Source organism: Leucoraja erinacea, chromosome 1 (genome assembly GCF_028641065.1).
Source record: "Leucoraja erinacea ecotype New England chromosome 1, Leri_hhj_1, whole genome shotgun sequence".
NCBI classification, from domain to species: domain Eukaryota; kingdom Metazoa; phylum Chordata; class Chondrichthyes; order Rajiformes; family Rajidae; genus Leucoraja; species Leucoraja erinaceus.
This window is the reverse complement of record NC_073377.1, coordinates 15073587-15101368: the sequence shown is the minus strand read 5'-3', so window position 1 is coordinate 15101368 and position 27782 is coordinate 15073587. Positions and strand designations below refer to the sequence as shown.

The window sequence follows — 27782 nt, the reverse complement described above, 5'->3', positions numbered from 1 at the left end:
TTCACCCTCAATTCAGCTAGTCTGATAATCTGTTGATGCTGCTCCTGCTGGCATTCAGAGAGGGATGAAGTATGAGACTCCAATGAAGAGAGTAATGCAGCAGTGGGCAGAGGAGGTTTGAGGGCCCACCTCAGGACTACCTTTAGTTGGACGGGAACATGTTCAAGAACACCATTCATTGAGCAACAGTAATAAAAGATACCAGAAAACATGACAGATTAAAATTAATCATGAAACTATGACAAATGTTATTCCTGATGCATCTCCTTTATATAAATCAATTTAGATATTAGAAATTTCAGGAGACCATTTAAAAAAGTTTAAATGCTCCTGAAAAGTCTTTCAAGTTCAGTCATTTTCAAAGCCCATACATTTTTATTTGGCAGCTTTACAAACATATTGTTTCCATTTTAGGCACTTCCTACCATTTCAATTCATTGAGGTTGTAGTTGATACCAATTAATTAGTGGGTAGGGATGGACGGTGAATAGTTGCAATATCAGCTACAGCAAGATTAGATGAAGATGTGTAGATAAAGAAACATGAAAATCAACCGGCTGTGACAATACTTTATACAGCAATTTTAACATTCAGAAACAAATTTGGATACAACACAGAAGTTTATTTAGATAAAAAGGATATTCACACTGAGGCATGAGGAATGAGTAGTTAAAAGAGCTAAAAGGTTATTTTGAGGGTCACCTTAAAAGCAGAAAGGAGTGAAGTCCAATTCTGGAGTTGGACGCAGGGCTAAATTATGGGAAACTGAACAAGGCTACTAAGAATATTTAAATGATTTATTAGCGGACTGAGAGTAGACACAACATAATAGATTGAATACTACAGCAGAGGTTAGGTTGAGTTTGCATTTGAGGGTCAATGATGGAGGAAGATAGGGGTACTGGTAACTATATATAACAAATAACTCGAATGATCATTTGCACAATTCCTTATTCAATTTGCAGCCTTATTGAATGGATATTGAAGAAGTTTGTTATGAATAGAGTATTATTGCAGGAATTTAATGGGGATTAGGATTTTAAAAACTCACGGTATGAAAGATGCAAAAGAAGTGACAAATACTGAAGAAGATGGATACACTCTGGTAATAAGGACAAGTGGTAATAAATAGACAGGTGAGTAACATTCACCTTGTGTAGTGAAGAAGCAAAGTAAAATGACATGTTGAGAGAGTTAGTGGTAGATCCAATTGCAGTGAATCAGTTTTCCCATTGCATAATTAGATGAAAACGACATATCCACTGAATGTCTGACAATTCAGAGGCAGTGAAGTAATCAAGAGGTGGCAGAGAGGCAGTTATATATCATTAGTAAACAAATTAAAGCTGCAAGGAAATTCAAAAACATAATATCTGGTTTACTTACACCGAGACTGAAGGCGAAAAACCTTGTAAAAAATCCCACAAGCTTAATTGCAGGGAACAATCATTTGCACAATTCCTTGTTCAATTTGCAGCCTTATTGAACTTCAGAGACTATCCCAACATTTAAGAAACAGTTAGACAGGTGCATGGATAGGACAAGTTGGAAGGATATGGACCAAATGCTGGTAGGTGGGACTAGTGCAGCTGGGACAATTTGGCCAGTGCAGGAATACTGCGCCGAAGGACATGTTTACACACCATATCACTCTATGACCCAATGACTCTTTGACTCGACAACTCGTTGTTGTTTGCTCTTTTAGTTGTTATCCGTTGTGAGATGGTTATGAAGAATTGCAGCGAGATCTTGATCAATTAGCCAAGTTGGCTGAGGAATGGTTAATGGAATTTAATGCAGAAAAATGCGAGGTGTTATATTTAGGGAAGTCTAACATGAGCAGGACACACAACGAATGGCGGGACTCTGGGCAGTGATGTAGAGCAGAGGGATCTACTAGTGTAGGTGCACAGTTCCCTGAAGCTGGAGTCGCAGCTTGAACGGGTGGTCTAAATGTATTTTGGCACATTGACCTTCATCAGCCAGAGTATTGAGTATAGAAGTTGGTAGTCCATGCTGCAGTTATATAAACCGTTGGTGAGGTCATTTAGTAAGTGGTGTTCAGTTCAGAGCACTGTGTTACAGGAAAGATTTTGTCAAGCTGGAAAGGGTACTTAGAAGATTTTTGAGGATGTTCCCAGGACTAGAGGGCCTGAGCTACAGGCAGAGGTTGAGCAGGCTGGGACTCAATTCCTTGGAGCGTAGGATTGGGGGGAGGGTGATTATTCGGAGCTGTATAAGATCATGAGAGGAATAGATTGGTTAGATCCACAGTCTCTTGCCCCGAGTAGGTGAATCGAGGACCAGAGGACATAAGTTTAAGGTGAAGGGGAACAGATTGAGTAATCTCAGGGGTCACTTTTTCACACAAAGCGTGGCGGATGTGTGGTACAAGCTGCCAGAGGAGGCAATTGGGCAGAGACTAAAACAGACTAAAACATCACTGAAACAGTACCTAACTGTTTCTTCAGTTTAGGAGCAATTTGGATAAGCAAGAAATGCTTGCTTTCCCACCATCATTCAACTATTGCAAGAGAATGAATAACTCAAATTAAGAATCACCAAGAAAATTGTAATGGTGCTTCAAAATAATTTGGGGGCTTTGAGGAAGAGACAAAGAACAAGCCAACGCACTTAGAAGATATACAAGCAAGTGGATTGATTGTGCACTAAATTGACAGTTGAATGTACGGATCACACTTACTACTAAGTGCAAGTAGTACTAAGTATAAGGTCAGGGGGCACAAACTATGGATAGGTGGGGTACATTCCTTATTCTGAAGGGATATGTTAAGAGCAAACATCACTTCTAACAATACCAAAACTCACTTAAGCTGCATTTGGAAGCTGCATGGAATAGGATAGATATTGGCAATATTATTTCTTAACAAGCAAGTTCGTTGGGAGGATCAATGACGGAGGAAGGTAGGGGTAACTGCATATAACAAATAACTCGAATGGTCATATGCACAATTCCTCATTCAATTTTCAACCTTATTGAAGAAGTTTGTTAATAAGAGGAAAGTATTATTGCAGGAATTTAATGGGGTCGAGGATTTTAAAAACTCACGATATGAAAGATGCAAAAGAAGTAAGTGACAAATCATGAAGAGAAGGGAAAGAATATGCAATGTATGGACCAGGCAATGTTTACAGAGCTGCCAAGTTTTGTCAGAGCATTTCAGTGTTTAGTACCTGAGAATCAGTATTTTGCTGAGGAAATCAGTATTTTACGCAGTGCCATTTTGCTGAAAAATATATTTTACATATGCAGTCATACCCGTGTAAGAGTACAAGAATGCATAACTTTGCTACCAATTGACATGTCTTCTATGCAACTTACTTGACAGTGCATTCATTGCCATCTTTTTGTATACTGCTGTTTGAACGGCTGCTTCCTGCTTTTAGCACCAGATGATGATGTAGAAGCCTCCCTCTCTCTCTCCCTCCATCCATCTCGCCCTCCCTCTATCCTTCTTCCCTTTTCTCCCTCTTATTCCCTCCTTCCCTCTCTCCCTTCCCTCCCGATCCTCTCCCCTCTCTCCACCCCTCCCTCTCTCCCCCTTGAGCCCATCCACCATCCTGAAAAATCAAGGCCAATCCGAATGTAACTGTAATCCCACTGGTAACTTTTCACCACTAGGCTTATCCAGAATTCTACCACTGCCTGAAAAATAATCAAAGGCTCAAAGAGAATTCCAAAGACTCATTGTTATACGAGAATTTTCCTGAAGTCTGTGACCCATAGCGCCATGTGTAAAGCCCATAGCGCTCCAGCTGGTAGCGCTATTTTTAGAACCCAGAGCACCGTAGCTGACAGCTCTTAGTTTAAATTCCCACACGTTAAACTGACAGCGCATTGTTTAAACTTGGAGCGGGACAGGCAGCGAGAAGGAGAGAAGGAATGGGTGACATTTCTGGTCGAAACCCTTCTTCAGACTGAACTGAACTCCATATTTAAAATCCGTATTTAACAACGCAAAACCGTACATCCGTATTCTAATCGCATCTCCGTACAAAATACGGAAAATCCGTACTTACTTTGCAGCTCTGTGTATGGTAGTAAAGCACACATGCAAAAGGACATTTTTACATGCCCCCCTGGTTGAACAAGCATGTTAATATTAAAAGTGGGACAATTATTTTTCTGATATATTTCTCTAAATGTTAGAAGTCATTCAATTAATTTAAAGGATGTTTAAAATTATTTATCTGGATAAAATAGGATAAATTAAATTAGCTTCATCAACTCAATATTTAACTTTTTTTTTTTTTTTAAAAGTACCTTTAACTTTTGTGTGGGTACCCAAGATAGGATCTGAAGAAACCATACAGGCCCACCAAGGATAGCCAGATACTTTGGACCACACCATGTCCCCGACATCATATTTCACTGGGACATCCTTCTCCTTGGTGTCTTCATCTTTCTCGTCTTCGTTCATTTGGTTTTCTTCAGTCTATTGGTAAAAGTAGAGGTGTCAGATTGAACTTCAGAAGTCAATTCTTAGATAATTATACAATGACTGACGTGTACATATGTATATTTTTTAAATTCAAAGTTCAGGTGACAGTAAAGAAAAGCAATTGCTTCTAATTACAACCAGTTACTCTTAAATTTGTAACATATTGATATTTCACCCATAACATTGGTTTTAGATCTACAATATCATTGAAACATAGAACAGAATAAAACTAATTTTAATTAGCAAGTTCACAAATCTACCTTGGTGAAACATAAGTCGTTCAAATGGAAGTATTTAAAAAGGAATTTCGTTCAGATTGCACAGATAGTACAAAGATGAACAGCACATTATCTGAATGCAGCAGACTTGAATAAGCTCATGGGCTGCTTCATCCATGTAACTTTGTATTTTTTTGTATACTCTGCGAGGCACTTTTTACTTCACGCACTTCCTTTGCTTGCTTTTGTGCCCAATGATATTTCAAGTTGGGTGCTCAGAGGATTAGAAGCATCATTGCAAATTATATTTAATGGAACTATCTAATCTATAGTACTGCTGAATGTATTAATTTTGTGCATCATTATGCCAGTTAATTTTCAGATTAAAAAAACACCAAAGGACTACCAACATTCATGACATTTTCTACATAACTGTCAAGGCAGATCAAAATAAAATTATCTGAAATACTTTGAGCTATTTTAATATAAAATACAAGACCAAAGGAAAACGGGAGATCATTGTTGGTAACTTTCTAAACGTGTCCCTCCGTTTCTAGCCTAATCAGATTCTAATATGTTTGGTTCTTTGCCCGAGTACCTCTGGGACTATCTCTTCTCATCCTTTTCCCCAATTCATCACAGATGACCAAATTCAATGACCTTCACAGCTTATAGCTGCATATTATACATCCGGAGAGTACCCGACTCGTATTGCAAGAAAAAGGTTAATTCCCACAGCCTGCAGTAATAATGGAGAAGGACCAGATAAAAAATCTGATTGGTTATGGAACGATGTATGCACTTGACCAGCGCATACAATAGATTCCATTAAGAAACAAAGCTGAGTGACAGTGAAAAGTGTGATCAAGATCCAAATAACTGAAAATTTAACACATAGTGGACTTTCATTCGAGACAACCCTGGGGAACATCATCCTTGAATCTAATCTATTAAGCCGCATAAGAAGTTTTATGAACTCGAAAGAATGTGGTGTACAATTCTGATTTGCCTATCCAAAAGAGAATATGATAGAAGAAATACAATGAAGGGTTTTTGGATTGATTTCTTGGATGGGGAATTTGACCAATGGAGGGGAGATTAAGCAGATAGTGCCTATACCCTCGAGTTCAAAGCGTGGCCATGCTAAATTGTACAAAATTGTTACAGGCCTTGGCAGGTAGATACAAGGATGAAGCTTACACTAGCTGCATTGTCCAGAATGGAGGTCCACAGTGTCACAGGGTAGAACCATTGAAGACTGAAGCAAGAAAAAAAAATCTTCAGTGATTCTCTGGAATTGTCTACCCCAGAGGCTGGCTGCAGTTACACCATACATTCAAGGCAAAGACTAATACATTTTGGGATCTTGTTATTGTAACTTTCCTCTTTACTCAAAGTGCAGTTGGGATAGCTGTTAGGCCAATGGTATGGTTCTCCTGTACAAGGTGGGAAGTCCTTCCAGCTGCAGACGATCCTTAGATCATCCGATATAATTTCTGATGGAAGGTAAACTGAGGCAGAAAGTCGATGAGCGTCCATCAGGAAGGATAAAGGGAGTTACAAGGGGAGGTTGGACAACTAGAACACATTAATTTTGTGGATTATAAAAAATGATTCTTTGAGACTCTTTCTATACCTAGAGCAAGCTATAAATAACTAAATGTTACATTTGCTTTAGTTGACAGTGGATGAACACAATCCATTTTAATAACACATCTAAACATTTGATTCTCTACCTTAGACGAAAACAGCCCATATGACTTTTTCCAGAAATCACATGTCTCAATCCTAGTTCAATCATAATAAAAGCAAGATGACAAATAATGACAATACATTTTTGCTGCTGTAAAAATGTAACCAAGTTCCCAAACTCAAAAGTGCTGCTGTGAACAGTAATCAAGAAATCAACACTTCCTTCCCCCTCCCCAAGAGCAAGGAAACAGAAAAAAAATCACACAAATTAATTGAAAGAGAAAATTCTAGAGAAGCAAATACTGCTGTGGGTATTCAAAAACTAAGATTTAATAACCTACTTCTATTGACTACCAGAGTCGATACATTTTCCTTCAATTTTTCATTACATTCTCTAAATGTAGTGAAAATATAGTACTCTCTGATCTTACTGGAACATCGTTTAATTAAAGCATATTTAATTTTCCTCGATTAAATGAACGTTTAACAGAATTGCAGTCTTGAGCAATCACCCATGTTGTCATGCAGCTGGAATTAAGTGGTTTCACTTTATACACTATAAAATTATTCGGAGTTCTACTAACAGCTGAAGTGTCCTGCTAGTTTTAAGAAAAATAAACTGGAAAAAGATAATCAGCATAGGATCAATAGTAGAAACATGAATGATCAAAGAAAGTGCAATTAGTATGGATCAAGATAACATTTTCCAACCTCACATATTCCAATAGCCTGTCAATAAGAGTAAATGCAAAGATAAATCAGGAAGACTAATCTGACGTAGTGTGGCCTTTGTTCAAAGGGTCACATCATGCTTCATCGTTAAGATGATTAGAAGGGATTAACACTGGAGAAAAAAAAACAATTCCGTGACTGTTAAAAATGATTGCAAAAATCCCCAATTAGCTATTCCCATACAAAATGAACCATTGTTAATTTTGAGTAACAGTGCATTTCATCTTTGAAGATCAAGCCTCAAACGAAAATTCATTTTCCCTCCAATACAATGAAGAACATTTCCAAATCAATGGTCACATGAAGTTCTTTTGTGTTGGATTAATCCAACCCAAATATAAATATAATTCAGGCAAAGGCCACAGCAGACCAGTCTAAAATCAAAAATAGAAGTTTGACCTTACAGAATTCAAAACTAATTGAAGCTAACAAATTGAGCACAGACCAAGAAATTGAATGTGGGGCCTTCTTTGTTCACGAAGTTCATTTGAAGGGAAGGGAAGTCTGAAGGTATTCAAATTCATAATACATGAAGGGTTAATCCGTGTTTCTCTTTTCACAAAAGCTCCTCACCCAATGAGTATTTTGATAATGTGTTATTTGAAATAGGCTATTTGGCCAGAGACCATGCAGACCACTGGTCACCCATTCTCACGATTTTCTGTCTCATCCACTCCCTATACACTTGGACAATTTACAGAGGCCAATTGATATATAATCTTTGGGATGTGGGAGGAAACCAGAGCACCCGGAGGAAATCCACGCTGCCACAGGGAGAACCTGCAAATTCCACACAGACAGCACCCGAGATCAAGATTGAACTCGGATCTCTAGTGCTATGAGCCAGTCATAACAGGTACAACACAAGTGTACTATTTAAGAGAAAAAAGACTGGCCACCAAAAAAACCATTTTGTAATTAGCAGCATGGTGCCACAGCTGGTAGAGTTGCTGCCTCACAGTGGACTATAAATCCAGTCTTTCAAAACGAAGGAGACATCCACTGGAAAGAGAGCAATGTGCCATTTTGTTCCATTTCTTTAAAGCATTAAATTTTAACTTTGATTAATAAAAATCTAATCTGATTTATGTAGCTTCATTGAAATGAGAGACCATTTGAGGCTTGACATGCTCAATGCAGAGTTAATGTTTCCCAAGCTGGTGTGAACCAAAGGCTGCACTATTAAAACTTGAACTTGCATCAGTTTTATTTTTAGCCATTAAATCTTCCATATCCAATAGCATTTTAGGATGCAACCTTTTCTGATAGTTCCAAAGAATAAGTATCCCTTGTCAAAACTATTTCTTGCTGATCCAAAACTACCTTTAACGAGACGATACAATGGTGCTGATGGGTATAAAATGGGTAAAACAAGTGGCTGCTATAAGCATCTAGTATAACTCAGACTTCAAGCAGATATTCAAATTCAATAAGGAAAAGAAATTGCAAGAATGCAATAAGGCAATCATGGAAATATATGTCCTGTAAACTACCATCATTGGCAATTGAAAGACCAATGGGAAGTTTTGTTGTTTTTTAACTTCTTACCAGAGAAACCATTTATATAATTGCAGTTTTGCTATTCAAGACAAGTAAAAAAGAAAAAATATATATTTTCATCTTGATTTGTTACAACAATGTTCTCACAACCTTAAACACCTAATGCATGGCCTCACAACATGTTTAGAATGGTTTAAAGCAAATTTGGGCAAGATAAGAGTAAACCCAGAGTGTAAATGCACATTAGCCAAAACCAACAATTTGTATTTGTTTAATAATTTTGATAACAAAACCACTCCATGCTCAAAAACTTGGGAAAAAAGGGTTTCAGGGAGTGTCCAAAAGGAGCAAGAAGAAAACCAGAGCTTGAGGTTGAAATAACAGCTTCCAAAGTTAGGGCCAAGGAACGTGCAGGAAGGAACTGCAGATGCTGGTTTAAACTTAAGATAGACACAAAAAGCTGGAGTAACTCAGTGGGTCAGACAGCATCTCTGGAAAAAAGAAATAGGTGACGTTTCAAGTCAAGACCTATTCCTCTTCTCTGGAGATGCTGTCTGACCTGCTGAGTTACTCCAGCTTTTTGTGTCTATCTTAGGGCCAAGGAACTGTGGATGCAGTTAGAAATGGAGAAAGTTAGATATGTAGCAGAGTATAGTGCAAATGTACAGAGAAATATGTATCTGAGCAGATAGACATGTGAAAGACATCAGTTCGGACAGTGCAGCATTCATCCAAAACTGTAAAAAAATCTCAGGCCGAGTTATGTCTTTAAGTTCCTTCAGTTACATCTGAACTCATGACTTCCGATTCTGAAGTCAATATCATCTATATTACTAAAGCTCTTCTCGCATGTATATGTACCTGCACCAATGTAAAGCACTTTGGCCAACGATAGTTGTTTTTTAAATGTGCTATATAAATAAAAGTGACTTGACTATGTGTATATGTGTGTCATCTGGCCACAATCTGGTTAATTCTTATTTTCTTCCAAACGCTAGGCCACAGCCTTCCGATTTTCACACATTCTAATCATATGTTTTCCCTCGACGGGATAAACATCTTCCCGTCGCATTCCAACCTATATTTCTGATGTTTTTTAGGGTTTAATCGTTTCTTTCAAAACATCAACTGTTTTCAGAGCCCCCCCCCGCCCCCCATTATTATGATGGCTGGATGCATGCATGGAAACCCAGAACATGTTGACATATGCATGGCAGCTAACTGGTACTTCAGTCTGAAACCACCAGCTTGCCATTAGCATTACAGGTGCACAACCTTTTATCCGACAGCCTTGGGACCAGACACTTTTCGTAATTTGGAATTTGTCGGTCTTCGGAATGGAATTTTTTTTGCGTAGATTTTAATGGTTGGCTCGGTGGTAGAGTGCCCGGCTCATATCCGCAAGGTCGCGAGTTTGCGCCTTGATCCCGGCAGTTCCTCGGTCGCGAGTTTGAGTCTTCAATGTAGTTTTTTCTTGCAGAATAAATGTCTGTATGAAATGCAGTGTGTTGAATGAATTCCTGAATTTGTAAATGTGACCGCAGCATTGAATCACCTCCCGCACTCATGTCACCCTAGCGGGGCTACATGCCCTTAGGCGGCCTAAGACGACATTTTCACACTCTTATATCCGTGTGCAGCAGAGGCGCCAAACGTGAGCTTTGGTGTGCAGACGACATCCTGGAAAAAATGTCTGGTTTCTTCCAGGTAGGCGATATACCCTCCCGCGGAATATACCCTCCACTTCTCTTTTATGAAGGTGATTTAGTTCCCCTTTCTTCCAGGACCGACCCGAGGTTCCGCTGTCACCTCTGCAGGCCACCCTCGGTGAACGCTCACTCAACTTTGTACCGGGATTCCTACTCTCCCACGCAATGTACCCTCACCTTCTCTTTTATGAATGGGGATTTAGTTCCCCTTTCGTCGAGGACCGACCGGAGGTTCCGCTGTCACCTCTGCGGGCCGCCCTCGGTGAACGCCCTGTCTCCCTGTCCCTGGGATAGCAGGGGGCGATCAAACAGCACAATACCCCACTCCCCCTCCCCCAACTCCAGAGGAATCCACTCCCCGATGGGCCGCTACGGCGACAAGTGGCAGTTCGCCCACAGCCCGAGCTGCGCGACCCCAAGAACAAGACGCACCTTGCGCACCATAGGTTTCTGCCCCTCTGGAGTTGGAGCGGGGATGGGCTGGAGTTGCTGATCTGGGATCTCTGTGCTTGCAGTGGGCCTGGGGGTCGGTGTCCCGATGAGGGGGTGCAGCTCGGGCTGTGGGCGAACTGCCACTTGTCGCCGTAGCGGCCCATCGGGGAGCGGCTTCTGGTGGTCCCGATGTCTCCCGCTAGTTTGCAGTTTTCCTCTGGAGTTGGAACGGGGCTGGGCTGCTGATGGCTGTGGGTCTCTGGGATCTCCGTGCTTGCAGTGGGCCTAGGGGTCGGTGTCCCGTTGGTCCTGACGTCTCCGGTGACTGGCATTGCCGACGTGAAGACAGTGCAAAGCCCCCACGCCGGTACAATGGGCGGGGAGCTGGAGAGGGGAGGGAAGGGGTCACACACATGGCCGGGAAGCAGAGGGGTGTAGGTGGGGTGAAACTGAAGGGAGCGACAATCTGCTGCTCCCTGCCTGCTGAGTTAAAAAGTTCCCACGCAAGACTCACGATACACTGTGTATCGTGAGTCTACCGTGGGAACTTTTTAAACTCAGCGGGCAGACAGCAGCATATTGTCAATTATTAACCCTCACGCGCAATATACCCTCACCTTCTCTTTTATGAATGGGGATTTAGTTCCCCTTTCTTCGAGGACCGACCGGAGGTTCCGCTGTCACCTCTACGGGCCGCCCTCCGTGTACGTTTTCAAGGACCTTTTTTCAAGGACTGAAAAAATGTCCGCTATTCGGAGGTTTTCGTTATTTGGATCGTCGGATAAAAGGTTGTGCACCTGTACCATGCTCATAGTATGGGAAGATGCAACAAATCACACAAATCTGGCATTTATGTGCGCCCTTCAGCCCACTAACTCTGCGCCGATGCTCGATCTTCCGTAACCTAGTTCAATCCTACACACCAGTGACAATTTGCAGAAGCCAATTAACCTACGGGAAACGGGAGCACCTTGAAGTAAATCCACGCGGCAGAGAGAACATACAAACTACGCACAGAACAGCACCCATAGTCAGGATCAAACCGAGGTCTCTGGCGCTGTAATGGGCCTGTCCCACTTAGGCGATTTTTCAGGCGACTGTCGGTCGCAGCAGGTCGCTGAAAAATTGGCGAGTGTCAGAGTGGAACACACACACACACATCGCTTCCAGCCAGCCAGTTATGTAGGCGGAGTACAGGGCAAGCGGGGGGGGGGGGGGGGGGGGGAAATCGCTCTCCAAGTGAAATTCACGCGGTGCAAAGCCAATGTGATACAGACGCACACCACAATGAACAGGAAGGTTGGCGCTGTAATTAAGACGGTGAAAGCACAGTGTACGGGTAGGGTCACGTATGTCCTTTAAAAGAGGGGGGAGAAGGAGTGGAGACAACTTTTAAGAAGCCAAAGGTACACGGCTGTGAAGCTCGGCGGACATTAACATTACCGGTTGGTTATCCTTGGTTCTGAAAACTACTGTTTATGTTCCCCCCCCCAATGAGCCAATGAAATTCACCGGTCAGCACCGGCGACAACTTACGACCTCCTGGGAACCAACTATCACTGCACATACGTCACGAGAATTCTCACTACTCTCCATGGCGTCAAAATTCTGGTCACCGCTAATTTTCCAACATGTTGAAAAATTAGCAGCAACCAGAATCAAACCGTGACTAGTTACGAGAATGTGGGAACGACTCACCACCATGCAGGCAACACCCCAGCAACCTCGGGCGAACATGTGGCGAACTCAGTCTCCTGCAGTCGCCTAAAAAGTTGCGTCAGTGGAACAGGCCCATAAGGCAACAACTCTACCCCTGCGCCACCCCTGATATTAAAACATACTCTTTTTCATGAATCACATTTAAAGTGTAATTAATGATTTACACAAGCGGAGTAAATAAATTTACAGAAAGCTGGTTCATGGTATCGACAACTCAGTTGTTTAATTACCCATTTTCTTATAGCAATTTTAGAAAGAAATGACACCACAAGGAGAACTAATTTTAACTAAAATGTGTTTGGTCTTGGAATTAAATAAAATTGTGTTTGAAAGGCAGCAAATCCTTCAAACGTTGCAGTGGTCAGCCCAAAACAATGAAAATGATGAACTAAAGATAACACATAAAGCAAGAATAAATTACAATGAATCCCAATAAATTTGTCCATTAAAGTAATCATGGCTGTATCTTTTTATGTTTGAAAAAGTATTATGCATTAAAGTTGGGTTAGGTAGAATCCCTGGAGAACAGGGATAGGCAAAGTTTTTATAAGGAAGATGCTTGTTTATACCAAAGATAGACACTAAATGCTGGAGTATCACACTGGGTTAGGTAGAATCCCTGGAGAACAGGGATAGGCAAAGTTTTGTGTTGGTACCCTTCTTCAGCTGTGAATAATGTTTTGTAGTTAATTATCCCGTTTTATTTCTTCATGCTATTAAAATTCCATCCTAATAACAAACCATTGAAATCCACAATTTTGAATTATGCTGAAAATTGCAAACTGCACAGGAACAATAATATATTGGTCACCCATTCCTTCTATCGAGAGATGCTGCCTGACCCGCTGAGTTACCCCAGCAATTTGTGTCTACCTTCGATTTGAACCAGCATCTGCAGTTCTTTCCTACACTAATATATTGGTTTTTCATAACTGCTCATTACCCCTTCACCTCTACTCCATTTCAGACATTGGACTTAGTCCATGGAACTGATACTATATTTTGCACATTCTATCTTCTCCTTTGATCTATTTATTGCATTTGAGTTTTACTTGATTGTATTTATTTATAGTATATTCCAATTGGATAGCATATAAAAAAAGCTTTTCATTGTATTTCAATATACATAACAATAACAAATCTAATCCTAAATTAAAATTCCAGAAAGGTATAAAGAAAACTGTGATACATGTTAGGCATCTATGATTCAAAATAAAGAAGAGTGCTGTGTTGCAAGTAGGCAAATTACAGCAGTCCCCAATTATTTCCATATTAACAGACCATTTAAAATTTCATATAAAACACAAGAGGTTTACAGAAATGTGGTCCCGAAAACACATTAATTTAAAGCGCCAATATCAACATTTTGAGTAACATTTGAAAATGTAAAAACACCATAAATATTACACAGATGCAAAGAATTACATGACAGTGAACTTCGTTTATTACAAAAATGTTCTCTGCCAAATAGGCAATTGTGCCATCTCACAATTACGTTCCTAATAAACCTCTTATAGTGAAATTTGGTATAAAGACAATTGTGTCAATGGGGGAAAAGAGGTATCAGAGCCAGAGTTTCAGGCTTGCAATAACAGTTACATTTCCCGCAGGATTTACAAAAATAAAGGTCATTGCATAGCATTATGCTGTTACTGCAAGCCAAAATACTAAAGGCTATATGGTACATTGTTTAATAGAGTAGCATTGCATGAGGGTCAACAGAAGCAGTTGCTTGTCAATTTCTATGGGCAATCGAGGTGAAAGTTGCAGCTATATTGCGAAGAGACAATGATGTCAGATTACAGCAGGGAGGTTAATCAGACGTCCCCCCCCCCCATATAGTGTTATGGAAACTCAAATAACATGGTAATACAAAAATAGTAGTAGAAGTAGCAGTACGCTGTGTCTTAAAACATATAATAAAATAAGCGCCAGAAAAACCATGTAGCTTAAGTCACCATAGATCAAACTGTGTTTAACAGTATTTTCTGTTTTTTTGATAGACTTCTGGCATCTCCAGTACATTTCTATTACAAAGCAACTTTTCTAACACTGAAACCGAGCACATGACAGCCATCTGGACTTAACACCGAGTACAAGAAGTTCAAATCAACATTATTACAGATTCTCAGTTCAGATTTTGTTTGGTACATTCGGAAAATGTTCAGCTCCTCCCATTTGTACTTCCTCCATTCCAGTCTTGTTTTCTTTTTCAAACAGTATTTATGGCCTGTACAATCACCCTCTTTACATGTTTTCTGGTCTTCTGTCGAGCGAGACAAATCCCTGCAGCCTCCTCTTTCCTACCTCATTTCACTGCATCTAGAATTGTTTTCTAACAAAAAATATTCATCTAAACTGTAACTGATTCTCTCTTCTAGCATCTGCAGTCTCTTATGCCTCCAGGACCTCCTGGGTTGTAATCACAGGATAAGTACACTTGCCAATGCGAGTGTGGCAAGACAAAGATGGTTTAATTTAATTCATGACCAAGGAGCTGGTGCCAGAGGGAGGGCTTGAGATGTATGTTTCTCTTGCATCTCTTTTACCCTTCATATATCTGAAAAAACTTTTGGCATCCTTTTTTATATTATTACCTAGCTTACTTCGTATTTAATCTTTTCTTCCCTCATTGCCTTTTTAGTTGCCTTCTATTGTTTTTTAAAAGCTTCTCAATAATCTTTGTTATGTTATATGCCTTCTCCTTTGCGTTTATACCATCTTTGAAATGCTGTGACAGCAACAGTGGCCTCGTTCTCCCCTTAGTATGTTTCTTCCTCTTTGGGATGAAAATATCCTGCGTCTACGAATTCCATAAAACTTGTCATTCCTGCTCGAGTCCCCTTCAAATCAACTTTATCCAGGTCCTCCCTCATGCCTCTGCAGTTATCTTTACTCAACAGTAATGCCCATACTTTCGCTTTGTGAGATACGATCTTCCACGTACAAACCGTGCTGACTCTCCCTAATCAGCCAGTCTATCCAAATGCATGCATACCTTATCCCTCAGAATACTTTCCAGTAACCTGCCTACCATAGACGGTTGGCTCACTATTCTATAGTTCACAGACTCTTTCTTAAATAGAGGCACAACAATCACCCTCCAGTTTTCCAGCACCTCACCCATTTCTAATGATGAGTCACATATCTCAGCCAGGGTGCGTATATATTTTTTCTCCAGCTTCCGACAGTGTCCTTGAATATTTCTAATCAGCTGGAAGATTTATCCACCTTTGTACACCTTAAGACCGTTAGAACCTCCTCGATTGTAATATCGGCTGTTCTCAAGACACTTCCATTAACTGTCCCAAACTGAAATGGTACCTTGGGTTTCTTTCATATTAAGCTCCCTAATCAAGTCAGGTTCATTGCACAACAAATTCAGAATTGCCTTTTACCTAGTGGATTCGACCAGGAGCTGCTGAGAGCCCACCTCATTGACATTCCACAAATTGTTTCTGTTGCGATCCACTATCAAACTGATTTTCTACTTGCATATTGAAGTCCTCCATTGTCTTTCTTACATGCATGGAACTCATGTTGTGGCCATTACAAAGATTTGTTTGCGAGAGGGAAGGGACTAGCAGCTCATTCCAGGGTTTTGATGTTTCAAATATGAGAGGGAAGTAAAAAAGGTGGAATAGTTGCATTATTGCTGCAGGCAGAGATTATGTGCTGGAAGGTTCATCCATGGAGGCAAAATAAGAAAGGCATCATCACTCTGAAGTGGTTTTCTTTCCAGCAGGAGACTGAGGAACTGACACGGAGACAGATTATGGAAACATGCACAAACAATATCACTGGCATGGTAGGTAACTTTAATTCCCACAAAATTGACCGGCAAGAATTTGTTCATGGAAACTAACCATTTGGTAATGAAATAACCCTAGAATTTTTAAAGTTTGTCTTTCACTATCGGCAATCTTTACTTTAACATGGGCTTCCGCAACCTTAAAATTAAAATGAAGTACAAATTAAATCGCACCATTTAAATTACTTAATATTTTGACTATTGAAAAAGTCATCATTTTGTATTTTAAACATCTTTAACAAAACAAACATGGGCCTGTAAAAGGTACTTGATGTGGCGTCAGGAATGCAAAACTACATTAAGAAAAGCTCAGTAGGAAACACTTAGAAAATAACACCCAAAAGAGGACAAGAAATTATATTAGTTGAAAATTTAGGAACGGCTTACAAAACCCACACTTTCAGATCGACCAACATAACCACAAACAGCATTAGCTAAACATCCATTAAAGCAGTTATAAATTTCCACAGGTCCCAGGTTTTCCAGAGTCAGTGTTGCAAAAACAAAACATGCTGAAACCATCCTTCAGCTTTGGGAGCTGCCTGATTTACTCAACAGTTCCAGCATTTTCTGCCCCCATTCCCCCCCAAATTTTCAGTAACAGCAATATTTTGCCATAGTAGTTTCAACATCATTTTCACATTTAACCGAATGGCAGCAAACCAAATCAGCGTAAATTTGCTTGTGACATTAGCAAGAACATTTCAAATTTGGAACTACAAAACGGAAAAAATGTTCACACTTTCCAAAGACTGCAACAGGAACTCGGCATCAGACGCCGTTAAGGTAATGACATAACAGCAACTACGTTGTCCATGGTTGAAAGTTCTAAAAGGCTTCAACGATCTAAGTTTACTGCAGTTGCATGACATTTAAGAGTGAACTTTACTTCAGAGAGTTTTAATGCTACAGTGTGCGCTTCAGTGAACTATTGTTGTTGAAGTAAATTGCAGTTAACATATTAACACTGCATCTCACATAAAGAAGAATAAATAAATGTTGAATTTATGATATAGGAAAGAGTTCATACTGGAGGAATGAATACCCCATGACATGACATTGCATCACTGAAATACATACTGCCTACAGATACACCAATCTATTTGGTGTGCCAAGCTGCAACTTAGAAATGATTAAGAACGTTACCAGAATATAACTAATTTTATGAATTTAATGGTACTATTAAATTAATTATGGAAATAAAGGCTGCAGATGTATGTTCCATAATGTAACATAGAAGTAAAAACTCATTAAAGCAGATAATTTAATACGTGCTCAAACGGATATTTCTAAAAAAAAACAATTATTTGGCTGTCAATTTCGCATTGAATAACAATAACTACAATTAACCACACTCACCTTTACTAGTTCATCAGGAGAACTGGATGTCTTGGATACAAGTGCCAGCTCAGAAAGACTTTGTTCAAGCAATGCATCATACTTCACACTTTTCTTTCTCTTCCGTTTGTCTTGATTTTTTTCTTCGTCTTGTTGCTCCTGCTGTGCAGGCTCAAAGTCACCTATTTGAAGATCCCCACAAAGTGAAGATTCAAAAAGGGGCTTTCCATTTAAGTAAGTTTTAGTAATTCTCAACTTAATCTCCGGTGAACCACTTTTTTTAGGTGTTGTTCGAGGTGGTGTTTTGTTCCCTCTATTTTCTGTAAAGCATTCAATTAGAGAAGCTGCATGTTGAGATGGTGATTCTTCAACTACATTTGGCATGGCAGAATCTCCATTTAACATAAGAGAAGTTAAATCCTTTAATTTGTCCGACGCCCTACAAACAGAACTTGCATCGTGTCCATTTAATCGATGTATGACACCATCCTGTAGGGCTGCTGTTAAAGGTGTAACAGCTTTATCAGTCAGTATGGAGAGCTCAGAATCCACTTCACCGTTTTGAGCCTTCTTATTAATACCAAGGATCTCTGGAACCTGTTTCATGGAAATGGGATTAATCAATTCCTGTGCCGTTGGCCGGGAACTCCCGATTACATTCTTCGGAAGTCGGATGGGCTGAGCCATGCTCTCCTGATGTTACCAATTTCAAACAGCTTCAGGTGAACAAAGAGATACAAGCACAGATTATTAAACGGTTCTGTAGCAAACAAAAGCCTTAACGTTGTGGTGTTAATTTGAAAGTGGTTGACGAGCTAGGGCACCAACATATTAAGAACAAGATATGAAGTTGTAGGGAAACTTATATCTTGAATTTATTCATCTAAACCCTTGGCTCTTGATGTGCAAGTACCCAAAATGACTGTATAACTGATTTTACAATTTTGTAACAACCATAAGCAAGATTGTGATAATTTTGAGGAAGGAAGGGTGCTTGTCCATTCCCTCTCCAGATGCTGCCTGACCTGTTGTGTTTTGCTCAATATTCCAGCATCTACAGTTTATTGTGTCTCCAAGTAGTCTATTCAAATAAGACATAAAAGATATTGCAAGATTTCAAACAAACCATGGTGAAATGTACATAAACAGAAAAAAAACTTAAGTAACCTATCCAATTATATGTGCTAAATAATAAAATATGGACTTAATTTGTAAAGTAACAACATTTATCTATGGCGCCATTAGACAATTATAACGAATACAGCCAACTTTTCAGAGGAAGAGCAATATCTTGGACACATTGATGACTCAATTTCAATGTTACCGAACAATACAAAGCAGGCAAAGTAGATTATGATATAAAATTCAATCTTTTATTCTCATTCCAGATAACTTAAACTGGGAAAGCAGCCGAGATATTTGAAGCACAAAACAACTTCCACAGTGGAACCAAGAAAAATTCAGATTAACTCGTAAATTGCATGTGAACACATGGTAGCAACACACCATGAAGCCAAAATAAGAACTTTGCCATCTGATCAAAAGCCCATTACTCATTGTTCAGCCTGATATTGCATCTCAAGGCAAGTAAATTGTTTCTGGGATCAATCGGAGGATATATGACATCTTGAAAAAAGGATGGAGAAGCACCAATAAATTAAACTTTAATTCCAAAGCAGCATGCTGTCTTATTCAGACTTTAAAACGAGATATAGTATAGAAACAGGCCCTTTGGCCCGAATCCACACTGACCTAGATCCACACTAGGTCTACTTTGTATCATTTTCTCATCCACTCCCTGCACATTGGGACACTTTTGCTGAGGCTAAATAACTACAATCACGCATGTCTTTGGGATGTGGGAAGAAACCGAAGCACCCAAAGGAAACCTACGCACTTACAGGGTAAATATGCAAACTCCATACAGACAGCACCTGATGTGAGGAATAAACTCAAGTCTCAGTTTAAGTTTTATCTAGAAGGTTGACTAATACACAAACAATCTTCCAGAAATACTCGGGAACCGTGGATCTTGTGGTAGAGAGGAACTGAAGGGAATCTACATTAGTCAGGAAATGGCATTACATAAACTGTTGGGACTAAAGGCAGATAAATCCCCACGCCTGATGGTCTGCATACCGGAGTACTCAAGGAGGTGGCCCGAGATAACGTGGATGCTTTGGTGATCATTTTCCAATGTTCCCTCGACTGCTGTGGACTGGAGGGTAGCCAATGTAACCCCACTTTTTAAAGAAAGGAGGGAGAGAAAAATGGGAAATTAGACCAGTTAGCCTTACATTGGTAGTGGGGAAGATGCTTGACTCGATTGTTACAAGATCACTTCTTGTAAGCAGCGCACTTGGAAAGCAGTGGCAGGATCAATCAAAGTCAGCATGGATTTATGAAGGGGAAATTATGCTTGACTAATCTTCTGGAGTTTTTTGAGGATGTAACAAGAAGAATGGATAAGGGAGAGCCAATAGATGTGGTGTATCTGGATTTTTTTCAAAGTCTTTGACAAGTTCCCACACAAGAAATTATTGTGCAAAATTAGAGCACATGGTATTGGTGGTAGGGTATTGACATTTACAAAGAACTGGCTGACAGGTAGGAAGCAAAGAGCAGGAATTAACAAGTCCTTTTCAGAATGGCAGGCAGTGACTAGTGGAGTGCCGCAAGGCTCGATGCTGGTACCGGTTTTTTACAATATATATTAACAATTTAGACGAGGGAATTAAATGAGACATCTCCAAGTTTGCGGATGACACAATGCTGGGTGGCAATGTGAGTTGCAATGAGGATACAATAAGGCTGCACGGTGACTTGGATAGGTTGGGCGAGTGGACAGATGCATGGCAGATGCAGTATCTATATATATAATACTTATAAAACTCTCAACTTGCCCTCTTCCGGTTTGCATTGTTTTTAAATTTGACAAAAACGGTACCCGATAGCACTACGATTTTTTGCCTCCTTACTCGCCATTCTCCTGTGCTGCAAGTGCATCAAGATTTGTTCCGATCAGTGAAATATTACAAAAGTTATTGGTCTTCTTTCCTGTCATTCGCCGGGACGGCGGCACCCCTTCCGACAACCGCTCTCAATCACCAGCGGCGAGAATAAAGCTGAAGGAGCGGAGTGTGGACTGGGGGCAGTGTCCGGGGTCGGCGACCACCACGACGAGCTGGGAGCTACTGAGTGCAGCAGGGGCCGAAAGATGCTCATTGCGACAAGAGCCACTGAGTGAGTTTGGAGCCGGGTCCTGGAGCCCGTGAGTGCGGTCGGAGCCGAGGTCCGCTGAGCCCACAACCCCCCCCAACACACACACCCCTCCCGTCCCACATCCCCACAACCCTCCCACCCCACCCCACAACGGCGGGCCACGCCAGCAGCAGGCCATATTTTAAGAGTTATTCGCATTTTAAGCTTTAATAAATCCCTTTTCCAGTTGTCGTGCCCGTCAGCTGCATGTTCTATGTCACAATGGGAACCCATAGGGCAGGAATGGCTGCGCCACCTGAGAGCCGCTAAGAGTGGATGGGGGTGGGGGTTGTTGAGGCAGGGTTGGGCAAGGGGCGGAGTGGGGGGTGGGGAGGAATTAGGGATGTCACAACAAGAACCTGTCAGCCGCGCCTGCGCAGTTGGGGGCTATGCACGAGTGGTGGAATATTGCGTTGGAGGACCAAGCCTCACGTGTGAGAATGGGACCCAAAGGGTCACACTTAGTTTAGTAATGTGAGGTTATCCACTTTGATGGCAAGAACATGATGGCAGATTTTTATCTGAATGGTGTTAGATTAGGACAAGGAGAGGTGCACCGAGACCTGCATGTGCTTGTACATCAGTCACTGAAAGTAAGCATGCAGGTACAGCAGGCAGTGAAGAAAGCTAATGGCATGTTGGCCTTCATTGCAAGAGGATTTGAGTTTAGGAGCAAGGAGGTCCTACTGCAGTTGTAGAGGGCCCTGGTGAGACCGATAATTATGTGGAATTATCTGCCACAGAAAGCAGTGGAGGCCAATTCACTGGATGTTTTAAAGAGAGAGAGTTAGATTTAGCTTTGGGCTAAAGGAATCAAGGGATATGGGGGGAAAAGCAGTAACGGGGTACTGGTTTTTGGTGATCAGCCATGATCACATTGAATGGCGATGCTGGCTCGAAGGGCCGAATGGTCTACTCCTGCACCTATTTTTCTTTGTTTCGATTAACTCCTTTGGAGCTTCAGGTGAAATTATGTCATCAAGACCTTGGCAAATAGCAAAAGGCTAGCTTCAAATCAAATGGAAACAGCCTTTTAGTGCTAATTTTCAAGATACCAACTTTTGCCGAGTGGTTGAACAATGTACAGAAAAAAGGCCCAGTGAGTACCAAAAAAGAAAGCAGAATTGATAATGACAAGGTGGTTAATTTAAAATCAAATAGGACAATAAACCACCTTAGCAAAAAGACAGTAAAAAAAATGTTTTTAAGTTGATTAAAGTTAGATTTCATACACAATGAGCAATACTTCCTAATCATTTCAAAGAGTGAATATTTATTTATAATCCAATCAAAGCTTGCAATAATTGCAGATGTTGGTTTATACCAAAGGAAGACCGAAAATGCTGGAATAACTCAGTGGATCAGTCAGCACCCCTGCAGATCATATATCGGTGATGTTTCAGGTCGGAACCCTTCTTCTGCTGTTTGGGAAGTCCAAAGAAGGGTTCCAACTCAAAATATCGACAATTCATGTTATCCAGAGATGCTGCCTGACCGCAGAGTTACTCCAGCATTTTGAGTCTTTCAAAGTTACAACTTCTCAGTCTTTGATGAATTAAAAAAATTCACACTGGCTTCCAGTTTGGGTAAATGCAAATGCCCAAAGCACTGAAATGATGCCAACTATAAAATGACACCTTAGCTATTTCCCACATATGATATCTAATACTTCATAAATTGCAATCTTAAAATATAACTGTGTATTGCAGGATGGAAAAATATCCAAACACCACCTCAAATCCTTATCTTTCTTTGTTCTGATTATGACTCAAACCTTGAACATTGACTGCTTCTTTCCAGACACTGCCTGCTATGCTGATCCAGTAATTTGTTTTCACCTCAAATCCATATTTAATAGAGGGTTATTGAACCTTGTTGACCATTTTAATTTTAAAATGTTCCATTTTCATTTACCTATTGTATTTAAACTTGCATGCAGTTCATATATGACAGTCTATGACATCATTTTAACAGAAAGCCAAATTGAGTTAAACGCCATCGGTTCCAAACCTGATTTATATACATGATGTACATGGATAGGACAAGTTTGGAGGGATAGAGGCAAAACACAGGTATGTGGGACGTGTAGATGGGGTTCGTTGATCAGTGTAGTCCCAAATTGGGCCAAAGGGCCTATTTCCACGCTATATGACTCTAATACAAAGGGATGTCAAGAAAAGATACCTCACAACCATGTCAGGCATATGCAGCGTTTCAGTGGTTCTATTCAGTAAATTGTACAAATTAAATAATTATAGTTTTATTGATTTAAATATTATTTAACGGGGTCACTTAAAAGTTGACAATTATATTGGCAATCAATGTCTAGTACATTATGACAAAACAGGGTAATTTTTGTCTGTTTTAGTCCATCAAAATATGGCGAGATCATGTATCATCAATCCATTCAAAAATATTTTCCTCCTGCATTTCCTCTATTAATCCATGTGAACATAACTTAAAGAAAACGAAGGTCAAACAAATATTAGACTAAATTATACAATAAGGTTGCTTGTGTCAGTTAACACTCTGATCCTAATGAGGCCAACTTGTCTTTTACAGTAAACAATGCATAACTTTAGAGTAAAAACAAATGCACAGCTCCTTCAGTAAGTCCCTGATGATAGTAAAACTTTTCTCATTTACATAAAGAATCTAGTTTAAATTGAAAAACAAATAATATCTTTGTCGTTTAATCTATTGCCCGTCCCATCATCTTCTGCAACATTTATCACAAGTGATTAACAACTCACACCAAACGCCTTGATTGGTAATCCAGTTTGCTAAATGTAACAAACATAACTGTGGTACTGCGTTGACAAAATGGCCTTTTTTGTTATTCCAATGGTCTATTCAGCTGGATACAACATGCCCTACAAATGTATTTGGCAATCTCTACCTTGCATTGCAAAACCTCCAGCGGAGTTAAAATAATCCACTAATGTTGCCGGCTACAAAAGCACTTGTTGCAAAAACTGAAATTAAATTCAAAGCATCTCGATGAGACCGCAACATTGAAAGACCAATCCTAAAATGTAACATGGCTGCCCTCCATACATACAGCAAGCAGCAGCAGCAATGCACACATTCAACTGAACGGCAGTATAAAAAAAAAAGGTTGAATCCACATTCACCGTGCTTACACGCAGTGGGAATTAATCATCCGTGTGATTGAGCTGCGATAATGGATCAGGACTGATATTTTAAATACATACGTGCTGCAGACCTGTGTGGAACTTGGGAGGGGAGGAGGGTGCAAACAAGAAGGAAAACAAAAAAAAAATTCTTATGCTTCGTTCAAGAGACTGACTGCTTGCCCACCTCCTGATTGGACCATCGTGCGGCCTAAGTCCCTGCAGCCCAGTGGCCACCTTATTCTTGGTCAGCCACCTTTTTTTTTTTTTGCCGCCGTCGCCGCTATGCGGTTCACGCGTTTGCACGCAACATAATTTTTTTTAAAAAGGGGGTGGGTGGAAGGAGGAAGGCAGAAAGACGAGCAGATCGGGTAATTTAGGAAAACAAGCGAACCTGCTGTGGGCGCATCCATCCTCCCTCCCGAGCGGGGTTACTGTACTTCCAATGAGTACAGTAACTCCTTCGCTCCCTTCATCCTCCCCATCATCATCCTCCTCCGTCTTCTTCAACGAAGCCAATCAGCGCGAAAACTCTCGCTTCCCATTGGCCGTCGGCGGGCGGGATGGCCGGGGGGGGGGGGGGGGGGGGGGGGGGGGGGGGGGGGGGGGGATGAAGAGAGGGAGCCAGCGCTAGCAACGGGACAAGACTTTCTGCTGGATTATGAAGGGCATGAAAATGGGGCTGAGGGGTGGAAATAGATCAGCCATGATTGTGCTTCCCCCCCTTCCTCTCTGTTCCTCGCATTTAAATCTTGTTGCTGTAAAATCGAGTATGAAATCATATTTTCCTTCACCACATACACACATTCTTAAGGAGGGACGGATTAAAAGACAAACGTGATGCTATATGCCATCGGAGGGAGGGAGGGAGGCAGGCAGCCGTCCTCCCCACCCCCCTCATCCCCTTCTCCCCTGGAGAGAAACCGCGCGCGCGCTCGCTCGCTTGCAAACGGACAATCAATCGCGAGGCTGTGCCCTTCACGGGGGGGAGGAGGGGGGGAACAACATCATCAACAACAATCAACCGATCATCCCCGGCGCACGCGCGCGCGCTTTTTTCCCCCAACCGAACCTGATTTGAAAAGGCAGCAGGCTCCGGCATCCCACGTGACCGAGCACGACGTCGGGCCCGGCAGACCCTCGCGCGGCGTTTCACTCCGGAGGCGCGAGCCGTTGCGCGCCATTACCGTTAGCCAACCAACGAGGCTGCTCGGGGGTGGGTGGGGATAGCGCTGTTGCCGGGACGGAGCTTGCGTCATGGTGCTGCACCCTGGTGGCCGGCGGTCTTCATGGCCGGAACAGCCCGCTGAATCGGGGCTGGTGTCTTGTGTGTGTGAGAAAGAGAGAGAGACGCTTGGAGGGACATGGTCATGGTGTGATCGGGTGGTATCAGGCGCTGACTCATTGAAACGTGGATGGTTAACTTTCTGGCAGTTATATAAATGGTAGCTTCCTCGAAGGGCAAGTTCGTTTTTACTCCGACGTTTCTTCTTGTGAACGTATCCGCCGGCGACAAGGAAAATGACCTTCATGTTGTTTACCGGCGGATCCCGGTTTTCTGTGCTGAGGGCGCCGAAAATGGTGTACCGGGAAATCAGGAAAGGTACGTCCGTAGATTGAAACTAATTGTTTTTTAAATGTGAATAATGTTGGGCTGTGTTTTCAAAGCTGAAATGTTGCGGAATTGTCTTATCCCCAGTGAAAATGAGTAGTCTGCTATACAATGAACGAGGCTGAGAGATGACGGTAGGCCCCAATTGCAGGTGTTGTTATTTTCCTTCCGCTTTCAAGGATTAAGATGGAGGTTACATTTTTAATGTTCACCCAAGTGTCTACCCGTGCACTCGCTGGCTATATACTATATTCGAGGATATTATGTAAAACAATCAGTCTTGTTTTAATCATTGCTTAACTCTGACGAGTGTCTCTGTTGCTATGGTGTTGCTGCCCTTACCCTACTGTAATTACGGAAGAAAATAGCCTCCTCGTGTTTTCGTGGAAATTGAGTGAGCAACATAAATTTTACTTCCAAACAGTTTTTGGGTTTTAGTTAATATTTTATGCTATCATTGTTCTTCAGGCTTCAGAGTGAAAGTTTCCTTTCAGTTATCTCTTCATCTCATTGGACATGGTGACAAATGTACTAGCTTTAAAGAATGGTAGGTAGATAAAAATGCTGGAGAAATTCAGCGGGTGAGGCAGCATCTATAGAGCGAAGGAAAGGTGATGTTTCGGGTCGAGACCCTTACAGAAACGCTGAGTAGAGCATTTTAGTGTCTATGTTGGCGGTTGAGGAGAGACTTGATCGATGTATATATGATAGGGTAGACAGTCAGCGCCTTTTTCCCCAGGGAGGAAATGCTTATCATTAGAGGACATCGCTCTCGGGTTCCCCCGTCTGAGGATAATTTGCTCCAATTCCCGTTTGGCGGTTTCTGTACTGTCTAATTTTCCTCTGTCTGGTAATCTTTTTCTGTTTCAGGGCTCCGGTGTTGAGTATGTGAATGATTTGGCTTGTGCAAATGAGGCAACTGTGTGTAATTGTATCCTCAATGCTGAAGACAAAATGTGTAGGAATGAACCGCAGATAAGGTTTAAACCGAAGATAGACACAAAAATCTGGAGTAACTCAGCCGGACAGGCAACATCCCTCGATCCAAAGCGTCACCCATTCCTTCTCTCCAGAGATGTTGCCTGTCCTGATGAGTTACTCCAGCTTAATTCTGAAGGTGTTTTGGAAAGCAACATGGCATTGCTTTGCTCATCCTTCATCCAAGCAAATAGTTTTACTGTGACAATAAAGTATTCCACTCCATACTTAAAGAAATACTGTTTTCAGTGCAAAAAACACACTGTTGAATTTCATCTTCTCTGAGAGATGAGAAAATTGGTCCATGCTCTCCAGGAACTTTGCAAGATTCTTTATTGTTGGACAGCAATATTTTGCAACAAGAGCAGGTTTTGTGAGGTCTTTTGTCTTGCATTTTGTATATATTGTCATCTTTTGTATGTGTCAGTAAAATAGTCAGTAATGGCTAGGAGCTTGGCTTGAAACTAGTGTAAAGTGCAAGTAACATCTCCATGTTGTTGTCCATGCTATTGGTTTATGTTTCTGAAGATGTATGCAACCCTTGAGAAGTTTGATAGTGAACGTACACTGCAACAAAAAAAAACAGGAAAAGAATTGGAGCAATATCACAATCTTGTTTTGCAGCAGTCTTCCCTTTGTAGGCTGAGTTAAGATTGTGGCTTTCATGTCATCAAGTATCAAATGGAAAATGGTAACAAACTTCTGTTCAGCCTCTTTCCTCCATCCGTTGTTTGTAATTTAGGTTTATCAACTTACTTAGCACCTATACTTTGAAATTAGTGACCTGAGTTACATGGGACAAGCAGGAGATTATCACATTAAAAAGACAAGATGATGGGTTCACCTTCTGGAGAAGCGGACGAAAAGAGGTGCATCAATTTCTGAGCAGAACAATGTAGATTTTTTAAAATCCCATTCAAGAGGACTTTGTTCTTTTTCTACAGCAAATAAAATTGTAATCATAACGTGATAAGCAGTTCGCATGATGTGCAATATACGATGTTATCAAAAACACTTTGGCTTGAATTAAATAATTATTTATAATGGTGCACGCTGTTATCAGTATAGCAATTTTTACGTTTTCTGGATAAATATTTGGATTTTTCGAATACAGACAAGTGCATGGAACTGGCATTTAAATATCAGGATAAATTAAGGGTTCATTTGCGCAGTAATCAATAAT

The 27782-nt window shown here is 40.9% G+C and overlaps 2 protein-coding genes across 11 annotated transcripts in view; one reads left to right on the top strand and one right to left on the bottom strand.

Annotated features, from left to right (window-relative positions):
- The window catches only part of nsd2 (nuclear receptor binding SET domain protein 2), a 99574-nt gene extending 74335 nt beyond the window's left edge, over positions 1 to 25239 (bottom strand). The window contains exons 1-3 of one of the 9 annotated variants that reach the window (XM_055653292.1): positions 25082 to 25228; positions 17636 to 18330; positions 4286 to 4457 (exon numbers count right to left, since the gene is read on the bottom strand). In XM_055653292.1, the coding sequence (XP_055509267.1) occupies positions 4286 to 4457; positions 17636 to 18301 (838 nt within the window). In that variant the 5' untranslated portion in view covers positions 18302 to 18330; positions 25082 to 25228. Of the gene's footprint in view, positions 1 to 4285; positions 4458 to 17635; positions 18331 to 23774; positions 23934 to 24018; positions 24347 to 24403; positions 24561 to 25081 lie in introns of those variants that run through there. The other 8 variants (XM_055653212.1, XM_055653552.1, XM_055653465.1 and 5 more) reach the window with 8 other exon arrangements.
- A 99-nt stretch (positions 25240 to 25338) lies between these two features.
- The window catches only part of letm1 (leucine zipper-EF-hand containing transmembrane protein 1), a 79101-nt gene continuing 76657 nt past the window's right edge, over positions 25339 to 27782 (top strand). For both annotated transcript variants that reach the window (XM_055654029.1, XM_055653958.1), the window contains exon 1: positions 25339 to 25612. In XM_055654029.1, coding sequence (XP_055510004.1) covers positions 25531 to 25612 — 82 coding nt within the window. In that variant the 5' untranslated portion in view covers positions 25339 to 25530. The remainder of the gene's footprint in view (positions 25613 to 27782) is intronic.